The following is an 18,544-nucleotide window of genomic DNA, read 5'->3' on the forward strand; positions in this document are numbered from 1 at the left end:
TTGCCTAGTTTCATGTGGCTTTTCAGTTCATATCGAATTTTATGTGTGAGTTTGGGGGAGAGACACTGACTCCTGACTAGTGTTGCACGGTGTACCGATACTTGAAAGGTATACCGCGATACCCTGCCGTTAAAATCGTTACGATTCCTCCGTTTCATTAGTATCGGTACTTTAAGAATGACGGGGGAAAGTACTCCGGTGAGAAAGCGCCGTTTCAATAAGAGCCGTGTGTGTTCAGCGCTCTGCTTTCACTCCCTGCACTGCAGCTGTGCCTGCAGTCCCCTCTCAAGTCCCTCCCCTCTCTCGTGCACGCGCTAGCTGCCAGAGCATGTGAGAAAACGAGAAGCATGGCTGCAAGTGGGAGTGCAACTGCCGCTGCGCCTCGGCTTGTTGACAAAAAAAGACGCCAGAAGCGAAATTTGGAAGTATTTGAGCGATATCTCTGACAGTGAGGGCAAGCCTGCGGACACCACGAGGCCTGTGTGTGAGACATGTATTAATTTGATTTAATACGAATTCTTGTCATTTATTTTATTTATTGTTCTCATTGTTTAAAAGTTTGTGTTATGGTTCTGGTTCTGGTGTGAAATAAAGCACAATAATTACATTTAAAACTGTTTCCCTCTTTTTAAGAAAAGTATCGAAAAATAATCGGAATCGCAATTCTTGACTTGGTATCGAAACCAAAATGTTGGTATCGTATGTGTGTGTGTCAGGTGTCAGTATGAGAGGATGACAGCGCGTCTAATTTTGATGTGGCCCAAGAGCCAATCACAATAATACCTGTGATGCAGTGAACCAATCACCTTTGAGGGGGGGGGGGAACCTATCGTTGATTAAACACTACCAACCATTGTCTTGGAGGGGCGCTGCGCCCCGCCAACGGAGCCCCGCGCCCCCCCTGAAATTCAACATGTTTAAAAAAAAATATATATATATTATTTAATTTTTTTAAATATATATAGCACTAAATTGCAAATAATCTATGACTACTGTCACTTTTCACATTGAACATGTGCTCTTTTATTAAATAAACTAAACGCTTTCATTTTAAGTTGTGAGTTCAGTGTTTTTGACCCTAAGAAACACTGATGCATTAATCAATAACAGTAATCCACAGCGCCTCTGTTACGTTCCCACTTGGCGATAGGGGTACAAACGGGAAACGACCAGATTAGTATAATTATAGGTGATTTATTTATAAAGCAAGGTGTAACAAAATGGCAGGCAGGCAGCCTGAAACAAACAAAAGGGCACAGGTTGACAGATAACCAAACTAAGGGAGGACTCAAAGGAGTCTAAAGGCATAGGGAGAATACATACTACTATACTAAATACTGAACGAAACAAAACCTCACTTCAAGAGTGGTACAACTAACAAATGGAGTCTACACAAAACACACAGCTAACCTAAAGGCAACAGTCACAAATCCTAACGATACTCTAAACACTAACTAACCTACTCTACACTCTACTAACACACAATATCACACGGAGATAAACGCACCAGATTAACCACAGAATGAAGAGCAAAATGCGAGAGGCGTCTGTTCACTCAGCAGAGCCTCCAGAGTGACGATTGTCCACAGCTTTGTAGTCCTCTCCAGCAGGTGTGCGCGGGGCTTGCACAGGGATTGGAGAACGTCGGGCCCGGCGTGCTCCAATCAGTGTCCTCGGAAGTGGACCAGGAGATGACAGCCAATGATGTTGGGGCAACCACACAGCTCATTTGCATAATCCCACACACAGCTGAAAACACTCAGGCAGATTAAAGAGCAGACAAACAGTATCCGTAACAGCCTCTCTCTGCTCCAGAGGATTTAAAAAATATATATCCCAATGCCACACAAATGCATCAGTGACGTTGAAATCTCGTCTCCAGAAAACAAAAAACTGAAACAAGCGGCATCAGTGACTGTTTGATGTGGCTCTTTGCAGTAACAGAGAAAAAATGTGGCTCTTAACCTCTGGCTGGTTGGCCACCCCTGGTCTAGAACTTGTACCGGCATTTGATTTGATTGGCTGGCGCTTCCGTCGTCGCTTGAAAAGTTGAACTTTTCTCAACTTTCGAAGCGAGCAACGGAGGCAAAGCGCCGCGAAGGACCCACAATGCAGTTCGGGTCACTCCATTCAAAGTGAATGGGAAGCGTCTCCGTTGAAGCTGCCGTGTGGACGGGCCGGTAACGCCCTGAGATCTGCTGTTAAAACACTCTGGCCAGTTATCCAACACAAAAGATAGATGACGTGAATAATCTGACTTTTTTCAACACTCAGAGGATTTTGTATAAAAAAATCCCCAAAATGTATGTTATAGAAATATATTTGCACCCGTCGGCCACCGTACTTAACTTTTAAACGTACTTACAAAATAACACCATATGTCAAATGACATGTAAACACAAATAAGTCATATGCAAATTGTCTTTAGACACTCTTGAAAAATAATTAAATATACGACATACATGTTCATTATAATACATGGAGATGAAGTCCAGGGGAGGACTCTTTAAAGTAGAGACACTACATGCTGATATACACCTGAACATCAGCAGGAGAGGACTCTTTAAAGTAGAGACACTACACACTGATATACACCTGAACATCAGCAGGAGAGGACTCTTTAAAGTAGAGACACTACATACTGATATACACCTGAACATCAGCAGCAGAGGACTCTTTAAAGTAGAGACACTACATACTGATATACACCTGAACATCAGCAGGAGAGGACTCTTTAAAGTAGAGACACTACACACTGATATACACCTGAACATCAGCAGGAGAGGACTCTTTAAAGTAGAGACACTACATACTGATATACACCTGAACATCAGCAGGAGAGGACTCTTTAAAGTAGAGACACTACATACTGATATACACCTGAACATCAGCAGGAGAGGACTCTTTAAAGTAGAGACACTACATACTGATATACACTTGAACATCAGCAGGAGAGGACTCTTTAAAGTAGAGACACAACATACTGATATACACCTGAACATCAGCAGGAGAGGACTCTTTTAAAGTAGAGACACTACATACTGATATACACCTGAACATCAGCAGGAGAGGACTCTTTAAAGTAGAGACACTACGTACTGATATACACCTGAACATCAGCAGGAGAGGACTCTTTAAAGTAGAGACACTACATACTGATATACACCTGAACATCAGCAGGAGAGGACTCTTTAAAGTAGAGACACTACATATACACCTGAACATCAGCAAGAGAGGACTCTTTAAAGTAGAGACACTACATACTGATATACACCTGAACATCAGCAGGAGAGGACTCTTTAAAGTAGAGACACTACATACTGATATACACCTGAACATCAGCAGGAGAGGACTCTTTAAAGTAGAGACACTACATACTGATATACACCTGAACATCAGCAGGAGAGGACTCTTTAAAGTAGAGACACTACACACTGATATACACCTGAACATCAGCAGGAGAGGACTCTTTAAAGTAGAGACACTACGTACTGATATACACCTGAACATCAGCAGGAGAGGACTCTTTAAAGTAGAGACACTACATACTGATATACACCTGAACATCAGCAGGAGAGGACTCTTTAAAGTAGAGACACTACATATACACCTGAACATCAGCAAGAGAGGACTCTTTAAAGTAGAGACACGGGGACATCAGTAAAAGAAGAACGACACGCTGGTTTTCATTCAACTGATATTTTATTGGTTTGAATGTCGAGATGAGCGGAGAGCCAGAGCGAAGCAGCCGGAGCAGGAAGACGATCCAAACTGGATTTAAATCATAATTTAAAGGAGAATAAACTCGTTCTGCACAAACAGGAGGTGAATTAAAAAGGTGCACTGTGGAGTAAACAACAATAACAATAGTGTTGAATAATAGCTTGTAGTGCTGCACCTGATTATTTCTTTTGTTGTATTGATCGATTAACCTGCTTATTTTATCGATAAAATGTCAGAAACAGTGAAATCGAAGTCCAAACCGTGAAAACGCCTAAATACGGTCTCTTTAATGCGACGTAAGAGAACAGTGGGAAATACGAGGGTTGAAAAACATGAAAAACAGATTAATCGAGTAATGAAATGTAGCAGCTGTAGCTTGCCGTCTTCTTCTCTGCCTTGTATTCCTGCGTGTGCCATCAAATCAGCAGGAGAAGAAGAAAACAGTGTTTAAAAGAAACTCCACAGGGAACCTTTAAGTTTGTGCGTTTAATGAATAAGGCAGAATTACCATAACGGGAAAAGAAAAAGAGTTCCTTAAATGTCGTGTTTTTAGCGTTTGTGTTGCTGCAAAGGAGTGCGTTCTTTATTTTAATATCATCAGCTTTGGAACACATGGATTTTGACTGAAACTAGTTTGAAAGAAAGTAGTCCTTAAAAAACATTTCCCTAACGATTTAATTAATTTAGATTTTGTTTCCTTTCTTTTGCAACTTTTCCTTCTAGTATTTGTTGTTCCGGCAAATTAAAAATAAAGAATTGAAGCAGAAATACAGCAAAAAATAATGCATGAAATGCAGAATTCGGGCGCTAATTTCTCGCCTATTCAATTGAAACTCGTCTTGTGATTAAACCTCGAGTCCATCGAACCCGTAAAGCGTGCGTCTTCCTGCTCTGATCACACGTCGCTTTCGTCATGTTACATTCTGTTCCTTTGAGAGAGGAAGAACAGCGACCGGCAGAAAGTAATAATAATATTTATAACTCTATGTTCGGTAAATAAGTGGTGATGTTCTGCAGTGAGACTGATCTGAGGTCAGTCTCACTGCTCTCTGTAAACACTGCAGAGAGCAGAGAGACTGATCTGAGGTCAGCGCTCGGGCCTCTTTTATTGAGAGAACATTTAAATAACACAGGTCTCCTCGTTATTTACACTGAAGGGAAGACAACGGGATTAAAAGTTGATGGCTTTCCCAGTTGAGGCGGCGATGTTCGCTTCTCTGAAGGCCTCCGACACCGTCTGAGGAGGAGGAGGAGGAGGAGGAGGAGGAGGAGGAGGAGGAGGAGGAGGAACAAAAATGTCAGTGATTTTTAACATTTGATACCGTAAACAGATGTTAATAGCAAAATGACTGTATATCTATTATGGTGTGTGTGTGTGTGTGTGTGTGTGTGTGTGTGTGTGTGTGTGTGTGTGTGTGTGTGTGTGTGTGTGTGTGTGTGTGTGTGTGTGTGACGTACAGGATGTGCGTGGCAGACTCTGGCGATGTCCTCACAGGAAGCTCCGTACTCCATCGCCAGGCAAGCTTCATTAATAATCTCTCCTGCCCCCTGGTGGGAGCACACAGTATTACATCACATTAAAATACATTTACTGGAGCTTTTATTCACATCAACTCTAGACCTTCTGCAGATTGTGCTTCACTCTACGGTCATTCAGCCTTTAAACACTGACTAACTAGAACACAATGCTCTCACCGTCCCCACGATGTGAGCTCCCAGCATCCTGTCCGTCTCCTTGTGGCTGAGGATCTTCACCATGCCGTCAGTGTCGTTGTTGGTCTTCGCTCGGCTGTTAGCGGCGAAGGGGAATTTTCCCACTTTGTACGGGACGCCCTGAAGAGGAAGAGGAGGAAGAGATGTTAAAAAACACTGCTGGACTCAAGGCAGTAAAACCCTGGGATATATATGTAAGAGTTAAGGGGTCTTAAAAACCCTTCCTTTATAGCCCAACATTAGCCTCCTTTAGCTTAGCGGTGGTGACGTGAAGTCATGTGACCGTGCTGTAGTTCCTTTATAGCCCAACATTAGCCTCCTTTAGCTTAGCGGTGGTGACGTGAAGTCATGTGACCGTGCTGTAGTTCCTTTATAGCCCAACATTAGCCACCTTTAGCTTAGCGGTGGTGACGTGAAGTCATGTGACCGTGCTGTAGTTCCTTTATAGCCCAACATTAGCCACCTTTAGCTTAGCGGTGGTGATGTGAAGTCATGTGACCGTGCTGTAGTTCCTTTATAGCCCAACATTAGCCACCTTTAGCTTAGCGGTGGTGACGTGAAGTCATGTGACCGTGCTGTAGTTCCTTTATAGCCCAACATTAGCCGCCTTTAGCTTAGCGGTGGGGACGTGAAGTCATGTGACCGTGCTGTAGTTCCTTTATAGCCCAACATTAGCCACCTTTAGCTTAGCGGTGGTGACGTGAAGTCATGTGACCGTGCTGTAGTTGCTTTATAGCCCAACATTAGCCTCCTTTAGCTTAGCGGTGGGGACGTGAAGTCATGTGCCCGTGCTGTAGTTCCTTTATAGCCCAACATTAGCCGCCTTTAGCTTAGCGGTGGTGACGTGAAGTCATGTGACCGTGCTGTAGTTCCTTTATAGCCCAACATTAGCCTCCTTTAGCTTAGCGGTGGTGAACTGAAGTCATGTGACCGTGCTGTAGTTCCTTTATAGCCCAACATTAGCCTCCTTTAGCTTAGCGGTGGTGACGTGAAGTCATGTGACCGTGCTGTAGTTCCTTTATAGCCCAACATTAGCCACCTTTAGCTTAACGGTGGTGACATGAAGTCATGTGACCGTGCTGTAGTTCCTTTATAGCCCAACATTAGCCTCCTTTAGCTTAGCGGTGGTGACGTGAAGTCATGTGCCCGTGCTGTAGTTCCTTTATAGCCCAACATTAGCCGCCTTTAGCTTAGCGGTGGTGACGTGAAGTCATGTGACCGTGCTGTAGTTCCTTTATAGCCCAACATTAGCCTCCTTTAGCTTAGCGGTGGTGAACTGAAGTCATGTGACCGTGCTGTAGTTCCTTTATAGCCCAACATTAGCCTCCTTTAGCTTAGCGGTGGTGACGTGAAGTCATGTGACCGTGCTGTAGTTCCTTTATAGCCCAACATTAGCCACCTTTAGCTTAGCGGAGGTGACGTGAAGTCATGTGACCGTGCTGCAGTTCCTTTATAGCCCAACATTAGCCTCCTTTAGCTTAGCGGTGGTGACGTGAAGTCATGTGACCGTGCTGCAGTTCCTCTATAGCCGAGCATTAGCCTCCTTTAGCTTAGCGGTGGTGACGTGAAGTCATGTGACCGTGCTGTAGTTCCTTTATAGCCCAACATTAGCCTCCTTTAGCTTAGCGGTGGTGACGTGAAGTCATGTGACCGTGCTGTAGTTCCTTTATAGCCCAACATTAGCCACCTTTAGCATAGCGGTGGTGACGTGAAGTCATGTGACCGTGCTGTAGTTCCTTTATAGCCTATCGTTAGCTTTTTACTTCAGAAATCATAAAGTGGTGTTAGTATGCGGAGATTATCCTGCTAAACGTGTAAGTATCATAAACGATGCTGCCTTCAGGGTACATCACTACTGATATATCTCCCAGTTCTTCCCCCTCACCTCCTCTTTGAGCTGCTCCTCAGTCTTGCCCACCCAGGCCACCTCGGGGTGGGTGTAGATGACGGAGGGGACGCAGTTGTAGTCGATGTGCACGGCTCCGCCCGCCATGCCCTCCACGCAGATGATGCCCTCGTCCTCTGCTTTGTGGGCCAACATCGGGCCGGCGATCACATCCCCGATCGCAAAAATACTGAGAGAGAGAGAGAGAGAGAGAGAGAGAGAGAAAAAAACATTAAAATGTGCCTTTTGCATCATAGGAGACCTTTAAATAACACGTAGCTATCGGGTACCTGGGCACGCTGGTCTGGAAGCGCCCGTTGACGGGGATTCTTCCTCTGTTGTCCAGCTCGATGCCCACAGAGTCCAGGCCGAGGCTCTGAGTGAACGGCCGTCTGCCGACACACACCAGCAGCACGTCGCAGGTCAGGGTCTGGTTCTTCCCCCCAGCTGCTGCCTCCACTCTGAAACAAACACACAGGGTCACAACATGGCTGCTACCGACCTCCTGCTGCACACTACCTTATGTGTTGGTATTCTGAAATTGTTCTCAAAATCTCGAATATTTTTCACAACATTCTGACTTCTTTCTATAAATCTCACTTTTCCGAAAATCTCAAAATTCAGATGTTTTTCTAAAAATGTCAAAATTCTGACTTTTTCCTCAAAATGTCAAAATTCTGACTTTTTCTCAAAATGGAGAAATGTTTTCTGTATATTGACCTCTGTCTTCTGTCATATTATAAAATGCCCACATATCAGATTTGACTGTCATAAGTCACCCTGCAGTCACGAACCATCCCATCACCTCAGTGCAGCTTAGAATGAACCCATATACAATTCTTCACAAAAGCTGCTGGTTCTAAACCGGGAAGAACTAAGACATAAACCATGTGAACAGGAAGTGGGGAAAGGGGGCGGGGCTACAGAAGGAGTTGGACTCACGCCACGTCGATCTTGCCGTCGGGCCGGCGCGTGGCGCCCATCACTTTCGTGCTGAGTTTGAACTTCAGGCCCTGTTTCTGCAAAATCCTCTGGAAGGTCTTAGACATCTCCATATCGATCCCCATGCCGCCAACGTGGGCCAGAAACTCCACCGCCGTCACTTTAGAGCCCAGACGCTGCCACACTGACCCCTGCAGGACGGGAGGGGAACACACAGAGTCAGGGAGGGGAACGCACAGACCCTAACCCTAACACAGAGTCAGGGAGGGGAACGCACAGACCCTAACCCTAACACAGAGTCAAAACCTCAGATTTTTTGAAAAAAGTCTGATTTCTTTTGAAATGTCTGTTTGTCGTCCATTTTTTTTTTATAAGTCTGATTTTTTGAAAGAAATCTGAATCTTTGACTAAAAGTCATAATTTTGAGATTTTTAGTCAATTCTGTTTTAAAAAAGTCAGTATTTTTGTCAGTAAGTCGTTCATTAGAACAAATCAGATCGTGCATCCTTATGTCCGAAACACGAGGATTAAACGCCTGCGAGGTTATCAACTCCTTTTTTTGATGCCGCCATGTTTTTCTGACGAATTGCAAAAAGGAGCCAAAATAAGTTTTGTGCACGTTAATAATAATTGTACCTACCCCCCTTTTGTGTGGTATTCCACAAAAGCGGTCATTTCTCGTAAAATGTGCCCGACATTTGTAACATCCTGGTTTACGTTATAAAAGCACGATAAAAGCTCTAAAATACTTATAATTGTTTGTGTGTGTTTTTAGGCTCAGATTTGATGTTTTTTCTCAGTTCAAAAAGGAGACGCTAACCAGCTCCACTCCGATGACTCCGGCTCCGATCACGATCATCTCCTCGGGAACTTTGTTCAGAGACAACGCTCCCGTCGACGACACCACGGTCTCCTCATCGATCTAAAGTAAACACACAAAACTGTCAAACAGGCTTACAGTTTCTCACCTTCCTTTCTGCTTCACTTTGTATGATCGATCGAGCGTACCAGTATCCCGGGGAAAGGCGTGACCTCGGAGCCGGTGGCGATCAGGATGTTTTTGGAGTTGATGACCTGCTCGCTGCCGTCAGCCGCCACCGCCGTCACCTGGTTTTTCCCCGAAATCCGCCCATATCCGTTCACATGGGTCACCTGACGGAGAGAAGAGAACATATCAGAACATGTGTCCCCTTAAGGACACACTGGACCATCCTTTAGGAAAGGAAAGGAGGAAAAGCTGTCGCGTGTTTAAAGTGACAAAACATTTCATAGAAACCGAGAAACGCAGATCATGAAAGATACGCTGCTTATTCAGCATTTTACATCTTATTGTTATTTAATACTAAGTTTCCTTTGTCTTATGCAAGGAAGGAAAGGAGTGCAAAGTGTGCAAAGTGAGTCTGGTTAGATGATCAGACTCTTGATGAGATGAGTGAACAACAGTTGGAGGGGAATGGAGTCTGACCTTGTTCTGTTTGAAGAGATGAGCGATTCCTCCGGTCAGAGCCTTGACCGCTCCGCTCTTCTGAGCCATCATCTTCTCCAGGTTCAACGTGAGGCCTGCAACTGAACACAGCACGACACTCATCAATACATTTTCATTAGCAGTCCAGATGGTCAGTGTATCGGCTGTGGCTCTACTCTCTCATTAGTCAAATAAACCGACCATTAAAAATATAGACCGTTCATTTCTTTGTAAGGGGGTAAACCTCAGTGCTGAACCGTCAGGGCCTTCAATGTATTCAGAATACCCTGGAACACTCAAAACATCGATTTAATTATATAAATAAAATGTATATAAAACAGAATGGTATCTGTGTCGTTGATCTGTAATATCACAGTGTTACGTTGATTTGTTTGTCCTTCTCGGACCATGCTACGCATTTCAGTGGGTTTGTGTTAGAAAAGAAAGCAACCAATCAGATCTCGTTCTGGGTCTCTGGGTAGAATCTCCTTCAACAAGGTATTCTACATCCTTGATCGAAGGCCCTGGCCGTTGCACTGAATGAGAGCGCACGTTTGGACTGACAGTTTGATCAACCAATCAGATATTGATGTGTAGCCAATGGGCGTGTTCTTTCAGAGTTCCCCTCGGTTCCAGGTGCTCTAGCGCAGTGCTTCTCAAACTATGTTCAGTAATGCACCCCCTTTGAAACATTTTCTCGGCCAAGTACCCCCTGACCGACCCCGAACATTTTTGATCGAAAAACCCTATACAAATAATTCCAATATAGTGATGTTCCACTACAAAATGATATATTATGCAAAACTATACAATACACAGATTTAATATTCCTCGAACCACCCCCTCGGTGGTTCTAGGAATATTTTATATAAAATTGTGTTTTCTATTTAACTTATTGTACTAAGATTATTTTTGTAATCATGCATGGTATTTTTTTAATTCACTTTTTTTTTTTTTTTTAAATCTCACGTACCCCCTGCAGTACCCCAACGTACCCCTAGGGGTCCGCGTACCCCCATTTGAGAATCACTGCTCTAGAAGGCCCGCTAGTTAACTGGCTCGAGACAGAGGATCTAGAATGAATGCGACGAAGCAATTCATGCCGTTTTATTGTTTTTAACGTTGAAATGTGCAACAGGTGCAGATGAAGTTGTTGCGGAGTTGTTGTGAGTACCCTTTTCAAGACGACAATCAGTGAAAAGACGGACATTATAATGCCGCGGAGGGGGGGGTGGGTGTCTACAGAAGGTCCATGTGATAGCCACAGTTCGCCACTGGTAAACCTCCACAATCGGAAAGGGATCAAATACTTATTTCCTCCACTGTCGGTCGCTTTGGGAAAAAGCGTCTAACAGTCGAATGCAATCATTCTTAAAACCATTCAACATGAACGACATATATATTTACATTTGAATTAAAAGCCGCGTGTAGTTCAATGGAGAGACATGTTATTGGCTGATAATGACTGTATTTACTTAATTTAAAGAGGTCACATATTCACGATGTGCCGAGTCTTAAAATCATAATTAGTTTTCTATTCAAATGGAAAAAAATGTTTATTGGCTAATTATCAATTAGTTTTTTGTTGTGAATAATAAATATACAATTATATTACATCGTAATAAAGTCATTAAGTCATTAGTGAGAGATTTTTGTAAAACATGATCATATCGTGAAAACACAACTCCACTAGAAAAATACTGAACAATCAAATCTATCAATGAGCAGAAACCAAAACAGTGTACTGGATTACAGCTAAGTCACCCGTCTTCCTATTTAGTTATTTAATAATTGTATTCATACTTCATTCCTATTATGAAACTTATGTCACTTAAGTCGTTTATAGACTTTAGCTAAGGGAGAGTGTAAAGGACATTTTCCACACTTTTATAGCAGTGTTCATTTTAGTCTTAAGACGAAAAATGTTATTAGTTTGCATTTTAGTCCTTTTTATCCTTCATAGTTTTAGTCTAAATGTTTTCTCTCTTTAAACCAATTCAGTTCGGCAAATACAGGAATCTGAAATTGGAATCAAGGCGAAAGTCGTAAAGCAACATTTCACTCTCTTAACACTTGTGTAATATCTAGGGATGGGTATCGTTAAGGTTTTCAACGGTAATACTACTCTGTAAAATCTGTGTGCACGCCGCTGCAGCGTGTCTGTTAGGCCCCGCCCCCCAGAGAGAGGCCCCGCCCCCCACACGCAGAGAGAGAGAGGCCCCACCCCCCACACACAGAGAGAGAGAGGCCCCGCCCCCCGCACACAGAGAGAGAGAGGCCCCGCCCCCCTCACACAGAGAGAGAGAGGCCCCGCTCCCCACACACACAGAGAGAGGCCCCGCCCCCCACACGCAGAGAGAGAGAGGCTCCGCCCCCCACACACAGAGAGAGAGGCCCTGCACCCCGCACACAGAGAGAGAGGCCCCGCCCCCCGCACACAGAGAGAGAGGCCCCGCCCCCCGCACACAGAGAGAGAGAGGCCCCGCCCCCCACACACAGAGACACAGGGAGATCGCTCTCGGAATATAATGATATTGCAAGTTAGAAACGTAAGATGCATTTTGACAGACAAGACGGACCCTTGGTGGCGAAATACCCTGCATTTTGAATGTCCACCATTAACCCCTTAGTCCCGTCTCGTCAACAAAAACTAAATATGCATTTCGTCATAGTTTTCGTTATCAAGAATCTATTTTTATCTCGTCATCGCCTCGTCTCAGTCGTGTAAAAAAGATCGTTAACGAACATTTTTCGTCATATTTTCGTTGACGAAATGAACACTGTTTTACAGACAACACTATCTGAGAGCTTCCTCGGGTTAAACTGAATTATTGTAAACATGTTGGTGAGGTTTCTTACTTTCGATGCCTCTGCTCTCAAAGTCCTTGCCGTGAGCCATGTGGTACAGATAGGAGTTATTCAGCAGAGCCTGCGAACACAACACATCCGTTAAGGAACTTTTCCGTCATATTTATTCTGTCGTTCGATGCATCTCATGAGTGTGTATAACTCTTCCGGACGTGCTTTAACGGATACTTCCTGGTTTTGCTGCATCTCAGAGCACAGATTAAACATTGAATGGAAATAAAGTCAGTGGGTTACCTTGGAGGGGATGCAGCCCACGTTCAGACAGGTCCCTCCCAGCGTGGCATTTTTCTCCACACAGACCGTCTGTCAGAGGGAGAGGCGCGGTACACATGTAGACGTTTAATAGGAAGGCAGGTAGGACTGACTTGTTTGTTTTGAAGCACCAATATTCTCATTCTGACGGTAACAGACGTGGTGTTTGTTTTCTTTTTACCTTGAAGCCGAGCTGTGCCGCTTTGATGGCGGCGACGTACCCTCCGGGCCCTGAACCCACCACCGTGACGTCTGCATCGACTACAGACACACAGATACTCATCAGTAATCCGTAACATCACATGACAAAACAGGCTTTGATGTGATTGGTCAACAGCTCAGAGATGTCCCGCCCCTTAACCTATCAGGTACAATGTGTTGGAGCGCATGAGTGATGTAAGATAAGACTTACTTTAAGATATTTATTTGTGTTTAATAGATTAAAGTAAATGAAAACGACTTTATAAAGATAAAGACGTTTCCACGACTTATTCCTTTACAGAACGACTCACAGAAATTGACTATTTAGTACATTGTAGACCTTTTAAACTAGACGGATGAATAATGGACATTTCTGTTACAAAAAACGGAGTAATAGTGATTCTGATAAAGAGAAACTCCTCAGGCGCTGGCCCGTTGACAAGCAAACATGTTGACAATGTGGGAAATGTTTGCGTTGCATAAAAAGCCAAGGCATTGCACATACAACAGGGTTCATACACTTTTCCCCCATGCTTCTCCAGGACCTTTTTTCCATGACTAAAAAAAAATACTTTCTCAGCGTACGACTGACATGGTTTATTTGAACACGGAACAGGAAATCAGGTCTGAAACATGTTGCGCCTAAAACAAATCAAATAGGCGAACTAGCTTCACGCTAACGCAACTCAAATCTCTCACCAGCAAAACACCTCGTCAGCTAAAAGCCATTTCACGTTTCATTACTAGGCTGCAACAAACGACTCATTTGATAGTCGATGAATCGATCGATTAATGAAACGATTAATCGACTATTCGCACTATTACTGTACGCCTTGCACCATTTCTCAAAAGCTCTGATTTAGCCTTCATCAACTTTTAGATGTAGCTTGAGGTTGTTTTAGGCATGTGGAAACTATGAAGACAATACAGATGAATGCTTGATTCAAAAATACATATATTATTAAATTAACTTAACACATTGTTTACAAAACTAACATTGCTTTTTATTTAAATTAAATAAATAATATGTCCAATAAAAGACCAATAACGTTGGAGCTTAACGGCGCGGAAAACACACGTGATGACCTCACCAACGAATCGACGACTGACTGATTAGTTGGCAACTAATTTTAATCGATGAAGTCGATTAGTTGTTGTCCCTATTCATTACGATACAGTATTTATTATCATTATAGTATTACATATATATATATATATATATATATATTCCGTGAATAGCTGCTACTTCTTCCGAACTGTTACAGGCTGCGTACTTTTGTATTTTGTGTAATTCTTTTATCTTTAATATTTGTTTTTGATGTATACTTCTTGTTAAACATTAAACTGTTTTTGGCTCTTTGTCTGCTGGAACTAAAGTACATTCCCCCTCTGTGGGACGAATACAGGTTGATGTAGAAGAGACATGAAGAAGAGGGGACACATGTTTATGTAGAAGAGACATGAAGAAGAGGGGACACGTGTTGATGTAGAAGAGACATGAAGAAGAGGGGACACATGTTGATGTAGAAGAGACATGAAGAAGAGGGGACACATGTTGATGTAGAAGAGACATGAAGAAGAGGGGACACATGTTGATGTAGAAGAGACATGGAGAAGAGGGGACACATGTTGATGTGGAAGAGACATGGAGAAGAGGGGACACATGTTGATGTAGAAGAGACATGGAGAAGAGGGGACACATGTTGATGAAGAAGAGACATAAGGAAGAGGGGACACATGTTGATGTAGAAGAGACATGGAGAAGAGGGGACACATGTTGATGTGGAAGAGACATGGAGAAGAGGGGACACATGTTGATGAAGAAGAGACATGAGGAAGAGGGGACACATGTTGATGAAGAAGAGACATGAAGAAGAGGGGACACATGTTGATGTGGAAGAGACATGGAGAAGAGGGGACACATGTTGATGTGGAAGAGACATGGAGACGGTGAGACACTCGGTTTTCTTACTTGCAGCTTTGTCGGCGTAGCTTCTGACGGACAGCGCTGCCGCTCCGTGCAGTTTGCAGGGAAGCTGGTGGCTCCGCTGAGACGCACGAGGAAAGAAGTGAGAAAAATAACATTTCAAAGTTTGTGAAAAACACAAAACAATCCAGGGTCACGACCCGAACACGTGTTGTTCTGTTAATGGATGGTTTATTTGTCAGTTGGCAGCGTGGAGCCTCTCAGACGTGACAACAGACTGCTTTTTATTTATTTTGTGCATTTCCTTGACTTTGACTTCCTCCTGCAGCCGCCCAGAGACTTGTTTCCTCCATTACAGGGACATTAAATGGACTTGAAATGTATCATTCCTGTCTGGGACATCTCCTGATCCTCAAGCGAGTCCTCAGAAAATAAAACGTGAAACAAGCTTTTAAAAATCATGCATTTCCGTGACAGAAACGATCAGTAATCAGTGTCACCTAATGGATATCACTTCCTCACGAGGCAACAGTGAGGACAGGTGTAAAATACTATATTTATCTGTAGACTATAAGTAGAATCTGCGTGTTTAATAGATTAAAGTCAATTAAAACGACTTCATAAAGAAACAAACGTATCCACGACTTGTTCCTTTACAGAAATCGACTATTTTGTAAATGTTAGACCTTTTTATACACTGAAACTAATCCAAGACAGATAATCTGTTACAAAAATCGGATTAATAATGAGTCTGATTCAAAGAAACCTCAACCTCAAGCAAACATAAATGAAATTTAAATATTTGACAGTAATAATGAATATAGCTGACAAATACAGGAATAAAGTGTTATATTGAGGGCATGTGAGGACACAGCTTCTTCAAAGAAGGCCCAGGACCCCCGCCGACACCTCAGCCACTCTATAGACTTGATATATATTACATTAATACACTTTTTTGTTTGTATTCCTTTTATTTAAGAAGTGCCAGTTCTGCAACACCCTATATATGTTGTTATTTGTACACAAGCTACCTCTCTGAGTATCTTATAAGCTTTCATAACAACACTGCCCTTATTCTATTATTCAGGGTACTTTGTCATACTATATATTTCATGTCAATAATTGTCTACATATTAACATATAATAGGTTTTTCATTGTTTTTATTAATTTTCTTGTGTTACTTTCTTACTTGTTATCTCCTTTAACTGTGCACCATGCACACCAAGGCCAATTCCTAGTATGTGTAAACCCACTTGTCAATAAACCTGGTTCTGGTTTGAGCCTCTGACATAAGCTATCATTGGGCAACCACCAGTGCTAACTAGCTTAGCATGCTAACGTCAACGTTACATCTCTCCATATTCACCAACACAAGAAGTCATTTTTATTAAACTACGGACTATTTAAGGTCCTTTTTGCTTACGCCGAATTAAAATTAACATTTCCAGTTGTTTAAAAAACGTTTAAACCCCATATTAAATTATATATTTCGTAACCAAACACAACTACAACTCTTAAATGGCAGGTTTGTCTAGGCGAGTCTGGCGTTCATAAGACTTAACAGAGGTGAAAGCTACCAGGCCCGGGTCCGTACATCTGGAGATAGCAGTGGAAACAACAACTGGGACCATTAGTAAAGCTATCCAGACAACACATAGTGGTTAGTAGGTAAATAGAGGTGTTCTTACCGTGGCCAGAGAGCGGTAAACCTGCGTCCAGCTCTGCATGTTGACTCCGGATCTGTACCTGTAACCTACAGCGGGCCGAACAGCCAAGGACTACTCACAGTGCGCATGCGCAGTACCAGTACAGAACAAATGCCTTGACGTGTTCTTCTTCGTGCACTGTTGTGTTTATTGGCAGACCGGAAACCAACTTTAAACGGACATATCGCCACCTAGTGTATGAATAAGGAATAATGCCATTACATTATCAAGACCCCTTTATATGTACCGTAATTTGGTCAAATAACGACCCCTTACCAGAGGTGTAAAGTTACATTTACTCAATTACTTGAGTACATTTTGAGGTACTTGTACTTAACTTGAGTATTTCCATGTTATGCTACTTTTACTCTACACTATATAGCTCAGAAGTAAATGGTGTACTTTGACTCCACTACATTTAGGCCTATTTAATACCTTTAGTTACTTTACAGATGTGGATTAATGATGTGAAGAATAATCAAGTCTTAAATCAGACTTTAGTTCCACCTGGAGTAAATTCCTACAATCTGAGTAATCTACTTTTACTCAAGTAAAACATCTGAGCAGGCACGTGCACACATAAGAGGCTTCTCAATACTCTGATTTCCCCTCCTCGACTCCTCGGTCCTCCGGCAGTGACCCGGAAATGGATTTTAGCGCGCAATGTTGAAGGCAGTGGCGGCGCCAGGGTATGGCTGGGGTAGGCTACAGCCATACCAAGAAATGGCTGAGCCCCACCATGAAAAATGATGTTAAAGTAAGCTAAATAAATTAAATAATAAGCAAAATGCTAAATGCTGAGAACACGGCTTGCGAAAATATACGGGTCGTGTCCACAACACACAAACTGATCCTGCTGTAACAATAAGTGCACGTTACTGATGCGATATGTTAAGATAAGTTTTACAGTTATATAATGCACTGTTGTTGGGGGGAGAGACCGCCCCTTCCATATGAGTGTGTGCGTACGGCGGGCATGGAAAAGTCATACTCAGTGCGGTGAGTTAAATGGCTCAAAGATAATATAGCATATCCGGAGGGTGCTCTTCTCACCGTAAGACATGGAGTTAAGAACCATTCAATATGTGTTTCTCCATCTCACAATCATGAGGTAATTGGACTGTTTGGGGAATACATTAATTTAGCTTTGCATAACTGCCTCTGACAAAAAAGAAATCATACAACAGAATATTTTGAATGCTGAAAAGATGTGCACTTACAAATGATTCAAAAATACAGACGCATACACACGGTGCCCTCATGGGTAAACAAGTTGACGTAACTTCCCCTTCTGTTGTGTATCGATGTAAATTGAGGAACCTACATCACAGTGATTGTTTTTTTTATGAACATAAATCCTTTCTCTTGTTTGCTCATTCTATTGAACATACACGGCTCTCATTTAAAACCCAACAGGAACATACAGTGCTGTGGCACTCATAAGCTTCCTATGGGCATTGCGTTCCAAGAATGCAGGGTTGTTGGTTGTTCCTAGAGTCTCTAAAAGTACAATGGGAGCCAGAGCCTTTTCTTATCAAGCTCCACATTTGTGGAATCAGCTTCCAGTTTGTGTTCGAGCGGCAGACATCCTATAAGTAAGTAAGTAAGTAAAACTTTATTTATATAGCACCCTTCTCAACACGGATGTACAAAGTGCTTTACAGTACAGTACACAGGACACAATTCACAATACAACTATAACATGTAGAATAAAAGGCATAAAACGGAAGCAGGTAATACATAGGATAAAACATACGACAAAACACCAATAATAAAAAAAGAAAAAAAGAAGACAGCCACTAACTCGCCTCCTCCTCCTCCGACCCAAAGGCCTGTCGGGAGAGGTGGGTCTTTAACCGCC

At 42.8% G+C, this 18,544-nt stretch overlaps 1 protein-coding gene across 1 annotated transcript; it reads right to left on the reverse strand.

Annotated features, from left to right (window-relative positions):
* Positions 1–3,683: 3,683 nt before the first annotated feature.
* dldh (dihydrolipoamide dehydrogenase) lies at positions 3,684–16,776 on the reverse strand. The gene is made up of 14 exons (XM_034079431.2): positions 16,666–16,776; positions 15,022–15,097; positions 13,030–13,109; positions 12,831–12,899; positions 12,588–12,657; positions 9,729–9,829; positions 9,272–9,415; positions 9,084–9,185; positions 8,264–8,454; positions 7,612–7,782; positions 7,322–7,511; positions 5,419–5,556; positions 5,182–5,271; positions 3,684–4,960 (listed from the first exon to the last, which is right to left on the reverse strand). Exons 1-14 carry the CDS (start codon positions 16,702–16,704, stop codon positions 4,895–4,897), a joined length of 1,527 nt encoding a protein of 508 aa, XP_033935322.1. The 5' UTR covers positions 16,705–16,776; the 3' UTR covers positions 3,684–4,894.
* Between the last annotated feature and the right edge of the window lie 1,768 nt (positions 16,777–18,544).

The sequence above is a fragment of the Pseudochaenichthys georgianus genome, unplaced genomic scaffold, assembly GCF_902827115.2.
Source record: "Pseudochaenichthys georgianus unplaced genomic scaffold, fPseGeo1.2 scaffold_615_arrow_ctg1, whole genome shotgun sequence".
NCBI classification, from domain to species: domain Eukaryota; kingdom Metazoa; phylum Chordata; class Actinopteri; order Perciformes; family Channichthyidae; genus Pseudochaenichthys; species Pseudochaenichthys georgianus.

Bases quoted from the DNA above. Each gene is read 5' to 3' on its own strand.
- dldh (XM_034079431.2), bottom strand. From the start codon at position 16,704: ATGCAGAGCTGGACGCAGGTTTACCGCTCTCTGGCCACG. The intron at 15,098-16,665 runs GTAAGAACACCT...CGTGCGTCTCAG, and splicing joins TTTACCGCTCTCTGGCCACG to CGGAGCCACCAGCTTCCCTG. The intron at 9,830-12,587 runs GTAAGAAACCTC...TGCTGTGTTCAG, and splicing joins TGAGAGCAGAGGCATCGAAA to TTGCAGGCCTCACGTTGAAC.